At 40.6% G+C, this 19,665-nt stretch overlaps 1 protein-coding gene across 1 annotated transcript in view; it reads left to right on the forward strand.

The window, feature by feature from the left end:
• The first annotated feature begins 9,241 nt into the window (after positions 1-9,241).
• RERG (RAS like estrogen regulated growth inhibitor) overlaps positions 9,242-19,665 on the forward strand; it is a 107,342-nt gene continuing 96,918 nt past the window's right edge. Inside the window, exons 1-2 of the mRNA XM_060165378.1 lie at positions 9,242-9,454; positions 13,136-13,299. Coding sequence (XP_060021361.1) covers positions 13,239-13,299 — 61 coding nt within the window. The 5' untranslated portion in view covers positions 9,242-9,454; positions 13,136-13,238. The remainder of the gene's footprint in view (positions 9,455-13,135; positions 13,300-19,665) is intronic.

A 19,665-nucleotide genomic window follows, 5' to 3' on the forward strand; every position in this document is an offset into this window, starting at 1 on the left:
TTTTATCCATCACTGGAACTATATTATTGTCTGTGAAGTCATTTTGGACTGAAAGATAACCTTTAGCATTTTCTAAACTCTAGTAAACAACTTTAAACTTTGGAATCTAGAAATTTCAACAAATGCCTCAATTCTCTTTTAGTGAGCAGTGGTAATTAGGTCTTTGCCAAGTAGAAAAGGGACTTTCTGGCCAAAAGATATACTTTCTTAATCATATAAAGTAGTAATTATTTCCATTCAAGGCTATTTTTAAGTTGTTTGCTTTCATGTTTGGGAAAATCAGCTTTGGCTGAGGTAAAGCTTGACTTGACTAGACAGTTGGCATAAAAACCACTAACGATTTTCTCCAATAAACGTGAACAGAAAAAAGTGATTTTTTGTTGTCTTTAAAATCCTTAATCGTAGGAATTCACTTTTGAAATCTTATTATCCTTTGTCCACAAATCACTCATTTGCCTATTGTACATCTTGGTTCATTTCTGCAGATCTTCTACATGTGTGCTGCACTGGGCCAGTCATCCAGAAAGTCTAGCTAGACGTTCAGTTTCAGGGAAGTTGATCAAGGCAGAAGTGGTAAATGTGTTGCGGGTTCTGTTGGTGCTCAGTCAACTTGGATGGTTCAATTGCCAGGAAGTGGGGAAGTGGAACCACGTCAGAGTTGTTTATTGGCCATGGGACCAGGGTCAATGCCCCGAAGGTTGCCAGGAATCACTACAGTTTCAAGTCAAAGGGAGTCAGGAGTGGTATCTACATGTAGGTTCCCACACCAGCCAAAAGAGCGCGGGTGGAAGGTTAGTACTAAAGAGTTCTCTCCATCCTGGAGATAAGGCAGCAATTCTCAAAGGGTTATGTTCTCTTCTGATACTTTTTGTAGTTTAACTTAAATTTTAAATTTTTCATAGGTAATTACATAGGCGCAATAAAATATTCAAAAAGTATAAATGGTATATAATGAAAGGCAAGTTCCTCTCCAAGCCTTCAGTTCCTTTCCCCAGAAGAAACCACTGTACCAGCGCCTTGTCTAGGTATGCATGAGGACACGTGTGTGTGCATAAAGACAATTTAAAAATATACAAATTGTATCGTACTGGTTTGCTCCTTCTTTCCCATTTATCAACGTATCTTGTAGTTCATTCCTCAGCAGTACATAAAGAGGCTGTTCCTTCATTCCTTTGAGTGGGTTCTGCTCTCTTTTAATTCTGGTATTTGGGTCTGCCAACTTAACTTTATTTCATCTAACTCATTTCACTTAAAGAATCTTTGCCTTAAATTTAAATTAAAACGTGAACATTCAGCATCTAAGAAATACCTGGCATGGAGGAGGATCTTCCACTTTTGCTTGTGTGCCATTGAGGAAGGCACTCAGTTCTCTCATCTACGTGAGAGGGATCCTACTTACCTGGCTGATGTGGCCAGGTTGGCTGGCTGTTTTGCGAATGTATGCTCTCTGTTTCAAAGTAGAGAAGAGGCTGTCAAGGTGGAGACTGCAGTTCTGGGCTCCCTTTATATCGAGTGTAACCATGTAACTAAGTTTTGCCAATGAAAGATGAGAAATAGTAGTATGTGTCAATTCAAGGCCAAGGCAATTAAAACCAGAACTGTACACTAAATCATATAATTGGGGTAAAGATTAAATTCAATAAGATAATGGAAGTAAAGCATTAGGGCATAGTAGTGCTAAGTGACATCTATTCTTATTAATACTGTAATTTATATACAGCTCTCCATCTGAAAAACATATTTTTTTTCCTGTACCAAGTTTAATAAGGACTCAATACTCAGTCATGTGCTCCAAAGTCAAATGGACTTCACAGAAGCATTAGGGAGCAATGAAGATTTTAATTGGGGAACTAAAAGAGCAAATTCACTTCCACAGCTCATAGGAAACAACTTAATAGTAATCTCCATTAGATTTTTTCTCCAAGAGCGATTCTTTAGCTAGCAGCCAATAGGTGTCTTTCTTGATGTTTTCCCCATAAATCTCTAAATTATTTTCTATTGTCCCAACAAATTCAGATTCCACCCAAAATTTAAATGATCTCACTTAAAGAACTACACAGGGGGCTTCCCTGGTGGCGCAGTGGTTGAGAGTCCGCCTGCCAATGCAGGGGACACGGGTTCGTGCCCCGGTCCGGGAAGATCCCACATGCCGCGGAGCGGCTGGGCCCGTGAGCCATGGCTGCTGAGCCTGCGCGTCCGGAGCCTGTGCTCCACAACGGGAGAGGCCACAACAGTGAGAGGCCCGCATATCGCAAAAAAAAAAAAAAAAAAAAAAAAAAGGCAATTTATCAACTATCCTCTGGTGCTCCACTTACCTTTTGAGAATCTTAGCTCTTCTCCAATCACATTATTAAAATATTTATCCAACGAAAGTTCGTCTTTACCTAGAAGGTGATATTTTTCTGCTGAGAAAAACAAGATTCACCTCTTCCCCTCCTAATTTCATTGGAATTAGAAAAGGCTTTCTTAGTTGATTCCTAGTTGTATTCAGGAGATGGACTCTATCGGGAAATACTCTCCTCTCTTGGACTAGAATAGCCCCAGAGAAGTCTCTCAAGGGAAGTTTTGAGTTACTGCATTAAAGGTAGCATTCACCATCCAGCTTACCTTCCGTGTCACAACTGTCCTTTTGAGATTGACTATGGCTTTTGCTTGTGACCGTGTCTTAACCATCCCTTGCTCTCTTCTACTGAATGTAGCTCATGGATTCTGCCTCTGCAAATGCTGAATTTACTCCTAACAACATACCGCAACTCCCTTTCCTGCCTTTGTATTCTTGTTCATGTTCATCCTTCCAGATTTCTGCACTGGAGTTCAGGCTCAGAGCCTTCCCATTTCACTGATTTCAATCCTTGTCTCCTGAACACCACCAGCCCTCTTTATGTGTAGCTGTAACTTCATTCAGAGAAGTTACCACCAAACTAATATTCAATGTATCTTTATGTGTAGCTCTTTATGTGTACCTGTAACTTCATTCAGAGAAGTTACCACCAAACTAATATTCAATGTATCTCGGTCTACTAGTAGGTCGTAGAACACAGAATGCAAGTGCAAATATACACACTATATCTGTGACTAACTAGGGTGCAAGTGTGACAAAAACACCTTGAAAGTGTTTCATAAGAATTAAAACTTGTTTAATATTCTCTTTCCCCCAACATGCTGTAAATTCTATAGGCAATGAACTGTGTCTGAATTATTCCCTGGCGTATCCTCAGAATCTAGCCCAGTTATGTGCTTGGCTATGTTAGAGCCTCAATAATGTTCATTAAATAAATAAATGATACAGATAACCTAGAAGTAAAAGACTAAACGTTCAAATATATATTTTACAAAATAAAATCCATATTCCATATTTAAGAACATATAACCAAGTAGCATCCAATAATTACCAACTTCGTAAATGTAGACAAGATATTCTGGGTTTCCCTTTCTTTATCTGTAAAATGAAGCTAATGGTAGAGTGAAAGAAATTAGAACATCATAAAAGTGCTGTCTGTGTATTGGAGATTATTGTGTTTACTCACATTGGCAACATGAGGTTGATAATCTAGTTGTTACAGTCTGAGGACAATTATTTGGAAGTCTATTGCATTATAATAAAAATAATGTGTCTTGGTGACACCTTTATAGGAGCTCATCTTGTAACTTGCTGGTCACAAGAGGCAAATCACTTATTTCCTCTTATTACTTTTGTTTTGTTTTGTTTTGTTTTTGTTTTTTTGCACCGGCCTCTCACTGTTGTGGCCTCTCCCGTTGTGGAGCACAAGCTCCAGACGCGCAGGCTCAGCGGCCATGGCTCACGGGCCCAGCCGCTCCGCGGCATGTGGGATCTTCCCGGACTGGGGCACGAACCTGCGTCCGCTGCATTGGCAGGCGGACTCTCAACGACTGCGCCACCAGGGAAGCCCTCCTCTTATTACTTTTAAAATGAGAATAATGCATATCTGCCTCCCAATTAAGCTGTGTATGTTCATTCAAGTGCTTATAATTTACCATGTATCAGCTCGTCTATACTAATTTTTTTTTTTTTTTGCCCGTGGAGCAAGATAGCATCTGTGGTTAAAAGAAACTGGCAAGCACTTTAGCCTGACTGTTACCTATATTTCAGATTTTGAACCTGCTGTTTTATATCAAAATGTAGAAACACACAACTGTCTAAAACCTTATGCAGTTTATCTAATTCAGAGATGAAAATGCATAATTAAATAGTTCCATGTTCTGTCCTTGCCATTCACAAATCCTTGCTATTAACCCCACAGATAAACTATTCCCTGAACCAAAACTAACATAAGTATATTGTCACACATATTAAAAGCAGCAAGTGATGGATTTTCTCCATATAGGGCAGGCCTGGGGATACTTTCAGGCCTGAGGATACTTAATAGGTAGCTCTAAAATAAAAGTCACTTCACTATAAAGTAAAGGTTTAGATCAGTAATGCGCAATGTCTTCCAGGAAGGACCCAAGTCTCAAATTCTTCATGTCCCATCAAGGTTGCTAGGGAATTTTACATCCCTGCAAAGCTTCCCTCACCATAGCAGGGAAGGGACCGTGGAAAACCTCCCTCATCACAACCGTGAAAGCTTTTTGGAAAAGGAACACCCTAGTCTCCTAAGACTAAATGTCATTCCTTATGGAATGCTTCCAGGTAATGGTAAATGATGGAAGTCAATTTTTTTTTTTTTTTTTTTGCGGTACGCGAGCCTCTCGCTGTTGCGGCCTCTCCCATTGCGGAGCACAGGCTCCGGACGCGCAAGCTCAGCGGCCATGGCTCACGGGCCCAGCCGCTCCGCGACATGTGGGATCTTCGCGGACCGGGACACGGAGCCGTGTCCCCTGCATCGGCAGGCGGACTCGCAACCACTGCGCCACCAGGGAAGCCCAGAAACCAACTTTTAAAAGTGTTTCTTGAAAGGTGAAGACCTAGGAACATAGTTAAGTGACAGCTAGAGGTAGCAAGCCAGGCCGAGGTTCTGGACAGGGCTGAGGAGGACCAGAATCCCTGACTCCGACACGGGAGAAGGATGCGCACTCTAAACACTGTGTCTGCAGGGTACACAAGTCTCATCCTGTCTATACATTTAATGATTATTTAATATGTGTGGGTATTTTCTTAAATAAGTCGATTCTATGCTGATAGTGTCTCCCCACTATAAAGGCATGCCTAGTGAAATATGCCACAGAGGGTAGCAATCCTAAGTTTGGTATCCCAGCCTTTCTGCCATGGGGTGACTAAAACAAGGCTTCTATGTGTTCAAGTAGCCCTGAGCTGTCCCTTGGAAAGGTTGGGAAGAAGAGAAATATATTTACTTTCTGGGAGTTAAACTAGGGACGTGAATGGTGTGGGTATCTTACTGGAGAACACAGACCTGAGAGTCATCGTAGCTGAGAGCATGGTGGACTTGGACAGCGCGGGCACCTGGACATTTTGGGGGGGGGGAGTGGGAAAGAGGATGGAATTCCTAAATAAACAATTGACAAAAAATGTATATATTTATTTAGTGCCAACCAGCCTTTGCTTCTGCTTGTCTCCCAGTCCCGGATTCTTGCTTCTATATTTTGACTTTGAAAAAAACCTGCCTGTCTGTCCCTCTTTCATTGAACAACTCCTTGGACTTTCACATCCTCCTATTTCACCTTGGCTTGTCCTGCCTGGTCTATGTAACTCCAGTCCTTGAGAAAGCTCTCTGGCTGGGGCGACAGATCAGTTCATACGAGGTAAACATTTTCATAGCGTTTGGTAAAATGCTGTAAGAATAGATTCATGCTCTAACGTAAGAGCTTCTTCTCGGGTATTCATCCCTCTTCTCTTCCACCAGCCAGAATCAGCACACTTGAAAACCTCTAAATATCAAATTTGCCCTCTTTCGCTGTGCATTCATCATACGATGTACAGCACCATGAATATTTTTAGATGCTTAAGATTTTTTTCAACCTAGTTTTGATAAAGATTTGCTTACCTGATTTGCAGCATCTTAACTTGGGCCTATCTGAGGCATTTCTTTAACTTGAGTTTTTACAGTGAAAACAAAAATGTATAATCCAAGAATGACTGTCTTACGTTATGAAATTAGGAATAATTATATCAATCTGCTTACATTGCCCGATAGTTGATGTTACTTCCCAATTCATTCCTTTTAGGCAACTAGTAAAAGACGAGCAGTAGGAGAACGGCTCTTTCCTCCTTGATTCCAGATTTATTTTATTACATAATCCAGATTCTATTGATGTTCTTCTGCCAGTTTTAGGTTACTTTTAGGTTCCACTCTCAGATGTGACAATCACTTCTTTGTATCAGAATTAAAGAATTCTCAACTCTTGTATTAGTTAAAAGTTTACTTTAATTGCAGATCTTTAAGCTACTAAAATGTAAAAGAAATTGCTTTCTTCGAATGTTTTTGGTAAACACCTAGAAATAGCTTTTTCTTGGTTTGTGTGTTTTGCCCGCCTCTGAAATTCTGAGCTCCACGTTATATTGAGAAGTTAATTGTAAAGTTTGGTGCTTGCTCCAGCAGTGCTATCTCCTGATATTACCTTCTGGCTAAAGGAAAGAAAGGAATAAAGGCAAACTGTGTGTGAAATACAGAAAAGGGTACTTTCGATAAGGCCACCTAAAGGGGGCTGTACTGGAGTCAGGCTTTTGTAAAAGAGAGCCCCTTGTGCCATCAGCCCTGTGGTAGCACTAATATGCCTGGGACCAGCAGGACTGCCAGCCGTACAGCTCCCGTTCCCAGTCTCAGACATGAGTGACAGCGTCTTTCTACTCCCTTTCGTGCCTTCCTGTCATCACTCTTCATAAGCAAGCTGGCTGAAATATCATTCACCACCACAGGAGAAGAGCGTATGAGGCATCTTGGCAGCGTTCATGTAAGAGATATAACTCTACAGATATAACTCTGTAGACGCCGACCATGTATCCTTTTTTGTACTGATGGTTTTGTTGCTGGGCCCATTTTCCTTGAACAGGCTTTTTCAACCATCTCCAGAACGCATGTATCAATATTAACTTTGTCTTTTCATTATTTTTTTAAAGAACAATATAATTTTTGTTTTCTAACAATTATAATGCACAATCTTCATTATAAGATGAATTCAATAAAACCAACTAAAACATTATAAATAAACCTAATGTCCCCTTTATCTATGAACACCAACCCTAGATGCCTCTCCACAGGTAACTGTTTTCATTTGGCGGCTTTACAGCCTTCATATATTTACTATGAAGCCATGTGTGCATGTTTGTGTAACCACATAGAAATTATATAGGGTTTTATACATAAATTATATCAAATTTTATATACTATATCCTGTATTGTGTTGGAAATATTTTTATGTCAGTACATGTGGAAATACATAGAAATTATATAGGGTTTTATACATAAATTATATCAAATTTTATATACTATATCCTGTATTGCGTTGGAAATATTTTTATGTCAGTACATGTGGAAATACCACATTTTTAAAAACATTTTTATTGGAGTATAATTGCCTTACAATGGTGTGTTAGTTTCTGCTTTATAACAAAGTGAATCAATTATACATATACATATGTTCCCATATCTCTTCCCTCTTGCGTCTCCCTCCCTCCCACCCTCCCTATTCCACCCCTCTAGGTGGTCACAAAGCACCGAGCTGATCTCCCTGTGCTATGTGGCTGCTTCCCACTAGCTATCTACCTCACGTTTGGTAGTGTATATATGTCCATGCCTCTCTCTCGCTTTGTCACAGCTTACCCTTCCCCCTCCCCATATCCTCAAGTCCATTCTCTAGTAGGTCTGTGTCTTTATTCCTGTCTTACCCCTAGGTTCTTTATGACATTTTTTTTTCTTAAATTCCATATATATGTGTTAGCATACGGTATTTGTCTCTCACTTTCTGACTTACTTCACTCTGTATGACAGACTCTAGGTCTATCCACCTCATTACAAATAGCTCAATTCCGTTTCTTTTTATGGCTAAGTGATATTCTATTGTATATATGTGCCACATCTTCTTTATCTATTCATCCGATGATGGACACTTAGGTTGTTTCCATCTCCGGGCTATTGTAAATAGAGCTGCAATGAACATATTGGTACATGACTCTTTTTGAATTATGGTTTTCTCAGGGTATATGCCCAGTAGTGGGATTGCTGGGTCATATGGTAGTTCTATTTGTAGTTTTTTAAGTCACAGAGCGAACAGTGTTTGAGCTTTCTCCAAGAATTTGCAGGACTACTCCTGCACAGAGAGGCAATTCTTCCCTCTGCCGCAGACCCAGCTGTTCCGGTCAGTGTGGCCCAAAACTCGTGTCTGCAGTGGCTTTCCAGGTCAGCCGGCCCTGGAAACTGCCTCCCTGGCTACATTTCTTTCATCAAGGACACGCTGAAGACTGTTCACTTAGCCCTAGGTCCCGGTCTGCTCTATGCGGTGGTTTTCTGGAGGCCACCTGATATCTTGCTAAGAACACCTAGGTTTCAAAGGAAAAAAATAATGTAGGTGTTTCCTGCTCCTCTAATCAAAAGTTTCTCAGTCTTTGGGAAATGATTTCACTTCTCTGAAACTCACCTCCTCGTCTCTGAAAGGCTAATAATTTTAAATACTAGTGCTTACCTCAAGGGAGGGTATAAAACACCAAATGAGATGAGCGATGTGAAAGGCACAGCACGAATATTAACCATCTTTGTTAGGTTTTGAGGATGATGGACGATGACTTCAAACGTTGTAAATGCTGACCTTGTAAGGACAGTGTGAAGCTTTTGGAACTTTCTCAAATATACAGATATGAATTTCAGTTGAATTCACTATTTATGTCTCTTCTAGCATCTCAGTTTCCAATCCGGTCTGGATTTCATTCCAATCATTTACTAGCCTTGGACAAGTTATTCTAAGTTTCCTCTTGGGTATCATGGGGATAATTAAACGTGTCTCTCAGGGACGTTGTGAGGATGGTTTGAAGTATGGAATAGAAAACATCACCTAGTAATGCTTTCACACGCAAGGTTTTGACCAAGGAAAGAGGTCCTTCTCTGGGAACCTAGAGACCGGGAACTGAGCAGGGGCAAAGGGAAGCCTGTCTCCGGTGCGGCGCGAAGGCGGATATTTGTATGTTCGTACTCACCAGCCTGGGGCGGCCTCGCGGGAAGAGCCGGGCGCTGGCCCCGGTAGGGGGCGCCCGAGCGCCGCACTGCAGCATCCTGGCGGCCTCTCCGGGCTGAGCTCGCGTCCTGCCGCAGTCCCTCGGCGGCTAGTCTGAGCGAGTGGCAGCGAGGAGATCCTGGCCGCTCCGCCAGCACTTGCCGCAGCTGCCGCCTCTCCCACCCGCGATCGCAGCCCATCAGCTGGGAAACGCCCCCCCCCGCCCCCCGCAGACTGGGCTGCGCAGCGTGGGAGGGTTAGAGGTCCCGGAGGACCGATTCCGAACTTGCAAGGGGACCGCGGCTCTCCCGGGCCTGGAGAGTATGAACAGGTGAGTGTCACGCACGTGCCCAGGTGGCTCTTTCGGGATTGCTTCCTGCAGACCCTTTCGAGCCCCTGAACGCTCGGCCTCTGGGGCGGTCCTCCTGGTCACTGGGTCCTCCCAGGCGGGGGTTGTGGATCACTGAGAGGGAGATGTGAGCGCCGGTGCCCAGAGCTTGACAGCGCCCTCCGTCTGAGCTGAGACCGACCGAGAATGCCCTTTTGACTTAGGCTGCATTTGCTCCCTAGGTCGAGAGCAAGTGACCTGCAGTCCACGATGGGCTTGTTTATCATTCCAGGATACCTGTTGCTTTCCGAGCAACGGTATAGCCAGGGGTCTCGTACAATCATCCTCATTCCTGTGCGTACTGCGTTGTGATAAGGGAGAATTTCTGACAATGAGACCAGGAAAACTTGATTTCAGAGCTAGAGAAGGAGCGGCCCAAAGAGAATCTCATTCCCACGATCAGACTAGATTCTTTGCTTCCCTAAACACCTGCACTTTATTTTGATGAGACCACAAATATAGAAGTTACAAAACTATTACCGTATAAAGATGCTTGCCTTTTTTTTCCAAAAGGAAATAGAAAGCATGGACCTTGATAAGTGTAATAGTCTTGGGATTGATTTATTATGGATAAATCATTATTTTTAAATAAATATGAAAATAGGGCTATTAGTGAACTAAATGTCATAGCCCTATTGAATTGTAAGCTCCTTGAAGGTGGCCATTTAGCATAACTGCGGGATGAATCAATGCATGCATTAATGTAACACAGAATTTGGAGTCTAGCTTTTTTCTCTTCTTCTTTCTAAGCTTTCTTTTGGTACCTTTATGTTTAGGAAAAACCTTTAATCTCTTAAATACCTAAGTGTGATTTTAGCTTTAGGAGTGATTAGAACTGAGAAGTTTTTGTCCCAATAAAGCACTGTCCACGTAAAAGGTGGATGGCAGCTTCAAGACCCAGCCAGAATATTTCTGCACAACAACGTGAAAAAAAATGTTTTCTTCCATCCGTGTTATGGAAGGTCTTGGATCATGAATTATTTTGAACATCAGAGACTTGGCAACAGGTCCCTCATTAAAACAATTTACACATTTATCTTTGTTTTCTATCTTTATCAAATGTAACTTTTCACATTTTCATGTGAGAAAATGTTGAAGGATATATGTCAGTTTTGTGTCTTCCTTTAAGGGATTTTTCTAAACATAACCTAAGATTTACAATAACTAGCTACATCTTTATGAGGTTATGTATGAAAAATTTAACCTACACAATTTTTCTTTCTTATGTGAAATTCCTATGCCTCTGAGGCCATTTGGGAGTTACTGAAAAATTTAACTTAACAAATGTTTTGGTTTTTTTTTTTTAAACCACATTTGATGGCTACTTTCTTGAGGCGTAAATCAGATAGTAAATTATTTGGATTTTTATGTGCATGGGAATGAACAGTTCTGTATGAAATAACAAATTGTTGTTTATACAAGCTCCAGACACTTGCATGTTCTATGTTTCAAAGAAATGCTTGCCATTCTTATTCGGAATTTATTTAGTTAATACATCTCGATAGATTATGCTTCTGTGATGAACCACTGAACCTTAAGCATAGAGGCCTTTTCTTCTTTTTTTCTTTTTGATTTTCAAATTTTCTTAGATTGTATCTTTTTCTTTTTTTAACATCTTTATTGGAGTATAATTGCTTTATAATGGTGTGTTAGTTTCTGCTTTATAACAAAGTGAATCAGCTATACGTATACATATATCCTCATATCTCCTCCCTCTTGAGTCTCCCTCCCTCCCACCCTCCCTATCCCATCCCTCTAGGTGGTCACAAAGCACCGAGCTGATCTCCCTGTGCTATGCAGCTGCTTCCTACTAGCTATCTATTTTACATTTGGTAGTGTATGTATGTCAGTGCCACTCTCTCACTTCATCCCAGCTTACCCGAGGCCTTTTCGTAATGAATGCATATAAAATGACAAATAATGAAATTCTTTTTATCTTTAGCCAAAAGTGTGGGACTGGACAAATTCCAGATGTAAAAGCTTCTGGGTTTTGTACTATTAATGATCACTAGGGAGTTTGTTCATTATTGGGATGAAGTAAACAACAGCCAGTGTTACTGTTGACCTTTCTGTCCTTCAGAGGAAGCTCTGGCACTGTGGAAATCAGCAAATACAAAATTTGTGAGGTACAGGTCCACAGTTTAGATGCGTCATGGAGACGATTACACGTTAACGTCTTTGTAGAAACACTTTTTCAGAAAGACTTTTAGTTTTTTCTTTCTCTGGAAAAGCTCTTTTTGAAAATTTGTAGATGCCAAAACTCTGGCAGGAACAGTTCATGTGTTTAGATAACAGACTTGAAAGTGAAGTCTTGTACTTAGGTTGAAAACATCGATAGCAGAAGTTCAGAATAGGGGAGCCTGCAATTCACGTGAAAAATGGGAGCCTTAATATGAGTGTGCTGAAATATAACTACAGCGCCAGATGAAGAAGAGGAAGAATCGTATGAAACTTTTGCTGGGTCATTTGTCAGGTCATATCTCAAGGGGCGAATGCAGAGGATGCCACATTTTTAGAGTGATTAAAATGGCAAATACCAGAGAAGAGAGCTGCACATGGTCAGGAGGGAAGGTGAGGGTCAAAAAAACATAAACAAGAACAGATGTCCCATGAAGAACCAGGGAAGATGATTGGGTCTCATTTTCCTAGAAAGTAGACATCTAGAATGGGGCAAAGATTCCTAATAGCTGCTTGGCTACTTGAAGGGCTCTGAGTGAAAGAAAAGAAAAAGTTGATATAATGCTTCTCCTCCCCCCATACCTGGAAGTGATAAATTAGACCCAGGATGGTTGTTAGATGCTTGTCTGATCAAAAAGGAAGGCTGGATGGATTTTTCCATTGACTCCAAGGCTTTTTCCAATTTTACATTTCCATGGTACCAAGGACCTAGGTGTCCTTCCTGAAGCACCCAACTATATAAAATGTGCTTACATTGTATATAATGTCATTTCCCAAGTGTCAGGACAGTACCAGAAACTAATTTACTTGAGGTTGTCATAGAAAAGGAATCAGAAGTCAGCACATGTCATTTATCTTTTGTGTACCAGGGCCTTGTGCCCAGAAAAATATAAAAATATTACCTAGATGTTATATATCAATTTTGGAACATGGGTATCTGTCACATGACTCAACCATGTGATCCAGTGTGAACGGAGATAAAATTTAAACCTTGGAATGCAAATTCAATCATATTACAATGGGATACATTAATATGAATGTGTATTATTCAGCCCAAAGGGAAATAAGAGTTCCAAATGTGACTCTCCCCATGTGTGTATGTATATTGGATGTTTGCAGACATGTGGTAAATACATGTATTCACAGGCAAGTATTTGTTATCAATGACTGACAAAAAACATTCTTTGAGGAAGTACTTTTGAAAATGCTATCTTGTGTAAAAATGCATTTTTTAGAACCAAACAGATCTATGTGCAAGTCCTGGGTCTATCACTTTTTAGTTGAATGGTTTACAGTGTATTGCTAGAACCTTCTTGCAGGATTGTGGTGAAGATCACCAGGGAAGATGTTGATCGAGTGAATGGTGCTGGTACGTAGGGGATGCTTCAATAAATATGAGTTTCTTTCTCCAGTCAGTTATGAATTCCCAAATCTCTTTTGTTGAAGGATTGCTGATTTACAATGATATGGTGAAACCAAGGGCTGGAACCAAAAAGATCTTCTCAGCTCTTTAGTTTGAACCACAGTGAATTGCCTACCAGCAGCCGGCATGGCTAAAAGTTCAGAGGTCAAACTGGCAATATTTGGGAGAGCAGGCGTGGGCAAGTCAGGTAAGATTTTTGCGGTGGTTGTGTGTGTGTGTGTGTGTGTGTCTCTCTCCTGTTCTCCTGTGTTGCTCTTTCAGGTGAAGCCTCTTTCTCTTTATCTGAAATTTTCATTTTGCATAACCAGGTTTTGTGTCCTCTTTTGCTTCTCTATGGGAAAGAAGCTCTGCTGGTAATACACAAGGCAATGGATACAACACAGGTCTTGGTATTCTGAGGAAGGATGTTCAACTTCCAAAGAAATCAGATTGTAGAAATCAAAAAATACATTTGCTCTTTTTTTCTCTATATGAGATCTTGAAGGGCCAATGTAATATCTCATCAATCTAGATGCAACTGGCTCAGTGTCGAGCATGTGTTGGGTGCTGAATAAACGCTTGCCGAGGGAATATATCTTTACAAGAAACAGAATTGTATTATCACCCAACACGTCTAAAATTGGGGAGGACTGGTGAAAGCTGGGGCGTGTGTGACCTCAAGTAAGATAGCTATTGCCAGAACCTCTGGGATGAATTTAAATGATCCAGTTGTGGCCCACGTTGGTAATTCAGAGGCTTTTGTATTTCACACCTCAGTAAAGGTTTGCAGACTTTAAGATGAAGGGTGAAATGGTGGAAGTGAAAATGTATCTAATCCAATTTGAGAAATGGATCTCAGATCTTATAATTAAATGTTAAGTACATGTTGGTGAAATATCAGGGCAACGTGGTTTTTCAGATAACGTTGCTTTGATCTCTCACTGGAGGAAAAACTCATAATTGACTTTGCCCATTGAGCTCTTGGCTCTCAGCAAAGGACTCAAACAGACACCTAGTAGGTGTGTGTTTGTAGAGGGAAACCCATTCGGATCATCCAGTACAAGTCATCCACATAATCTTAAACAAACACGCACGAGCAGCTTTGAATTCTGTGACCAACCTCTCTTTCCAAACCAGCTCTCTGGCATATTTCAGCAATAAATCTTCCCTATTCTAAGTCTCTCTCTCTCTCTCTCTCTCTCTCTCTTTTTATTTTCTCAAGAGGGCTCTTTTCTGCCATCACCCTTTCCTCCTGCTTGCCACTTGCTCTGGCCTCTGGCAGAAACCAAGCAAAAAAAAAAAAGATAGTTGACAAGGCTAAGAAACCGCCAGCCTTCAGGAGATCGAAGATCGTTAAACTCCTCCCTGTTAATCTCCTCAGTGTTTCCTGATGGCGTGAGAACAATTTCCGTAGCTGGTGGAAGGCTCTGGAGAGTGAGGAAACTGTTCCAGTGAGTGGAGGACCAAGGCGATGCCGTGTGTGGGAAGACATGTTCTAACCAGAGCTGGTCTAAATTTTTCACGACCGAGGGATCTAGACTTAGAGCTCAGTGTTTAACATTCATGCATGCAAAATTTAACACAGGCAATAAGGGAAGGGGAATTTTTACCCTTATATCATTTACCAAAATAAACTCTGCATCATTTGAAAAGTGAAACATAAAAATAAAAATCCAGTGGAGAGAACCACTTAACTCTGTGTACCGTATACCCACCCTTTTTCATCTGTATTATCTCAGAGCAAACTGGGTATCTCTTCCTGTCAAGGCTGATGCATCAGTTAGACCTCAGTTTCCTTTGTCTTCCCCCAAGTTGTTTCAATTATTTCTTCAAGGATTCTTCTCATTCTCTACTGACATTTTCCCCTCGAACATTTCTTTGTCCACTACTCCATCTTTTTCTTTTCTCCAAGGTTATTGAACTTGGGTTCTGCCTCGCTGTCTTAACATTTTTGGACTTCCCATTCATTGCTTAAACATGGCAATCTTCCACTGTGATATGCTGCTGAAACTGCTTTTGTGAGGGTCACCACAGCTCAATAACCGGCCAATCTAATGAATCTTTCTCAGTTCTGGTCTTCTTAGAACTCTTGTTACCGTTCAACATAACCACTTACGCTTTCCTAAAACTCCTTCCTTCCCAGGCTCCCATGACATCACACTTCTTGGCTTTCCTGCCACCTCTCCATTGACCCTAAGCAGACATCTTCATGTGCTGCTTTTTACTGGCCTACCTCTCTCAAAGATTGGGGCTCTCAGGTTCTACATACCATCCTCTTGTCCTCTCACTGCAGACCTTCTCCCTAGGGGAAAGCCCTCAGACCCAGAGCTGAAGATGACACCTGCACACAGACTCCACATTCTGTTGACCTTCGTTTTAATTTATGCAAAGGGCAGAAGTTGAACTTGTTCATTTAGGTCCTTTCCAACTCGAAAATCCGATGACTTTTGATTAATGACTGTTCTTTGGACTGGTTTTCCTGTCCACCTTATATACATTCTACCATGCGTGTTTATTTTCATTTAGGTGAAAATGACAGTGATAGACCACATGCCTTTAAACAATTGCCTTTTTGTCTGTCATCTATAAACAGACAGTGTTTTCCTATTTCAACATGAGGCTGTTTTCCTGAGACCTTGTAACCACACCTTCCGTTTATAAAGTAGACCGGTTTGACTTATGCATGGGAGACGGTTCTGAGACCTTTTCCCATAGTTCAGTGAAAACAACCATAGAGTACTTCACATCTCATCTCTCAACTTTGAAACCAGACTGTGAATTCACGTTTATAATAGTTCTTAATTAATATGGAGATCTCTGCCTAATCACTGTATACCACCTTCACCTTCCTATTGTACAGATTCAATTTATCTTACAAGTAACTTTTGTTTTTTTAAGTCTGCAAGAAATTATACCTGCTGGAATGTAACTACGGCTCCTCACTTACGCAAATGCCTCCCCCAAATGGTCATGACCCATCCGTGGGCTCCAACAATCCATTTGTCACCAAACGTTCCTGCAAAGGGGCGGCAGCTTGTGATCTTGGAGTGCTAGAAACTTGAGCGTCTCTGATTTGAACCTGGGTCTGTGTGAATTGCTTCAGAGGCTTCAAGCCTTACCTGACCCATCTGCTTTCCTGCACGCTCAATACCAATTTGGAATTTGGGGTAAATAAGACCATATTGGCCATTTGCTAATGGAGTCAAGAACAGGAGACCTGGAGTCACACTATTAGGTCTGACTCCCAGTTCTACACTTTATTAGCTGTGTGAATTTAGCAACTTTAACAAGGTACTTAAATTTTCAATTTCTGCAATTATATGAAGGATGTAATCGTGCCTATTTCAAAGAGTTGTTGTTAGGACTGGCTGAGTTATTACACGCAAGTCTCTTAGAACAGTACCTGGCACGTAGTAAGTGCTCAAGTATATTAGCTTAAGTTATTACAATTTTTCAAGGTGTGCTCTTCTTCATTTGTAAGTTGTCTAGTGAAACCATACAATCAAACATATATCTACGGGCTTCCCTGGTGGCGCAGTGGTTGAGAGTCTGCCTGGTGATGCGGGGGACACGGGTTCGTGCCCCGGTCTGGGAAGATCCCACGTGCTGCGGAGCGGCTAAGCCTGTGAGCCATGGCCGCTGAGCCTGCGTGTCTGGAGCCTGTGCTCCACAACCGGAGAGGCCACAACAGTGAGAGGCCCGCGTACAGCAAAAAAAAAAAAAAAAAAAAAAAAAGATATATCTACATTCAAGTGGATATTTGGGTTTTCAGTAAAAGTCAGAAAGCTTATAAGAAAAAATTTTGTATTACTTGTTCAGCACACCCTAAACACACACACACACACACACACACACAGACACACACACTTTCTCAGTCTCTCTCTTTGTCTTAAATCCAGAGTCTGGTTTATGTCAATTACAGCTTGACCACTGCTGATCATAACAATACTTCTCCTGGCTAATATCTTGGAAATCTTGGAAAAACAGCCAGAAGTATTATGGTGTCATCAATAAATTAACACCGTTAAATTTGAAAGCGCTTCTGGTATGTGGTGGATGGTTTCCTAAGCCCAGGTAACAGATAAGCCTTCCATGTTTAAAACAGAATTTAACGTTAACCAGAAGTCTTTGGTTGACAGGTTGACATTAGAAGCGTCAGCACAGGCGAAACTTAATAATGTGTTAATTACAAAACACGTCGGGTATGTGTACACGTGTATGTATATTGCAGTATTTACAGGGTCTTTTGTATCAGGAGGATTCTTCTTCCTTCTGTCTAGTTTTGGCAGTTCTTGCAGTTCTGTCTTCAAGTGAGCTTCCTGGCCTGGCGAGTTTGCTGGTTCAGCATGAGGAACACTGTGTGGAATCTTCAACGTGGAGAGCCAAGTTTTCCCAGCCCTTTGCTTCTTCTCTTGCCCCAGCAGAGTAAACGTTTCCCTTCTCTGGCTAAGGGTAAGGCAGCCAGTAATAACACGGCATGTAGGGCATAGATTTCCTTCCTCGTGTGTACCAGCCTGTAATGTGGCAGGCTCCAAGTAATGAAAGCAAAAAGACCTGCCATAAAACCTAGAATGAACACCACATTTATGTAAATGCTTCCTGGATTCACATTATTCGAATGTGTAGTAAGTGGGAGGAGTCGAGAGAAAAACAACTGAAATTTTCAGTTGCGTTTCACAGTTGACGTTCTCATTTTAGGACTGAAATATCGTGTGCCATAGCTAAATATATTTCTTGAAAGGGATAGTCTCAAAGTTAATGGAGTAATGCTTCTCTGATTCAAAACCAGTTGATGCACTCGTCCGTGAAGGCTTAAGTTCTTAGACTCAGGTTGCTGGGCTATGAATTGGGTGCCAAACACAAACAAGCATGGGATACCATTTCCCTTGGCACAAAGAGATTTATTTTTTCTTCCTTTTTCTTGTTCTTGTTTGCTTTCCCCCCTCTCTCTCAATCATTAAAAGTTTTAAAAAGCCTTTTTCATTTTATTTTCAAGTGGGACGGGCAGGGACAATTCTGATTTTAATTGTGACTTTTCCAATGAGCACCAGATACTACTTTAACATATATGTTTCTTGCTGGCTGAGTTATGTTTATGAGATCTCATATATATTAAATAAAGACAATATCAATAGCATCTTAGGTAGGTCAATTTCCTTATGCTATAGAGCTCAGCTGTGTGTTTTAGAACTTTTTCTTTACCCAAGTAGCTATACCAGTTCGTTCCCTTCATTTATACTTCATGGTGTAGTATGATGCTTCTTAAACATCGTCTTCAAAGTACTTCTAAAAGAAGGAGGCGAAAGATCTAGGGGGTTGGGTCATGCAAGCATCTCATTACAATCATGTAACTGTTTTGCATGTTTTATTACTTATAGAAATATAGGCAAATTTTAATATAGATCCACAATATGTCTATGTTTGTTTGAATATAAAAACAATTTTATCCCCAAATCGGTGACTAAAATGGACTCTCCAGGAAGATATAGCAAATTGATCTGTGACTTCAATAATGCCTAGGCTTTGGGTCCAGTTTCAGGACCACGAGCAGAGGAAATAGCCTCAGCTGTGTGCATCACATGAATGTGAGCACCAGCAATGGTCCTGTGCCTCACTTTCTACCTACTTACGTTGCCAAGCAGCTCTTCAAGTTCTCGTTTATTCTTGTTCTAAGATTTTACAGATTATTTATACAGATATAAGATATATATATATATACACAGATATATATATATAAGATATATATATAAGATATATATATAAGATATAAGATAAGATATAAGATATATAAGATATAAGATATATATAAGATATAAGATATATAAGATATATATATAAGATATAAGATATATATACAGATATAAGATATATATAAGATATAAGATATATTATACAGATATAAGATTATTCCATATTCATGGTAATTTTTCTTTAAATATTTGTTTAGGTAAAAAGAGGGACAGGTTGTATTTCAGGTGGGTACAGAAGTTCCACAGCTCCTGGAAACGTGTGTGTGTGTGTGTGTGTGTGTGTGTGTGTGGGTGTGTGTGGGTGTGGGTGTGTGAAGAAGCCTTTCCTAAGTGGTTGTTGAAATTTAAAGATTACTGGAAGTCAGGTCCATTGGTTCCTGTGTAGATGGTGGTTAGAGAAGTAATTGTTTTTTAATGGACTGGGCCAAAGGGAGGAAGGTGGCATTGAGACAAGTTTGGATAATGCTGGAAAAATAGCTGTTCTCTTGTCATAAAATACCGTGATGTGGTTACCTGTGTCTTTCAAGCATTTATATCTTCCTTTACCTGCAAAGATAGAAAAGCAAAAAGAGACAAACAGCCGAAATGAGTTTATTTTCATTTGATTCTTCCACCCCAAGAGGAACAGAAGGGTGTTTTCAAACTGCAGGTGTATACCTAAGGATATGTACAAAGTCAGACTTCTGTGCTAGGCTTAAGTCATGCAGACTTTTCTTGCGTGCCCAGGAAGTTAAGCAAAGATGAGGAATCGTGCATATAAGGACTTAGAAAAAGAAAGGGAAAGGAAAGAAAGAAGAGGAAAGGAAAATTAAAAGAATCAAAAT

This window comes from Lagenorhynchus albirostris, chromosome 11, assembly GCF_949774975.1.
Source record: "Lagenorhynchus albirostris chromosome 11, mLagAlb1.1, whole genome shotgun sequence".
NCBI classification, from domain to species: Eukaryota; Metazoa; Chordata; class Mammalia; order Artiodactyla; family Delphinidae; genus Lagenorhynchus; species Lagenorhynchus albirostris.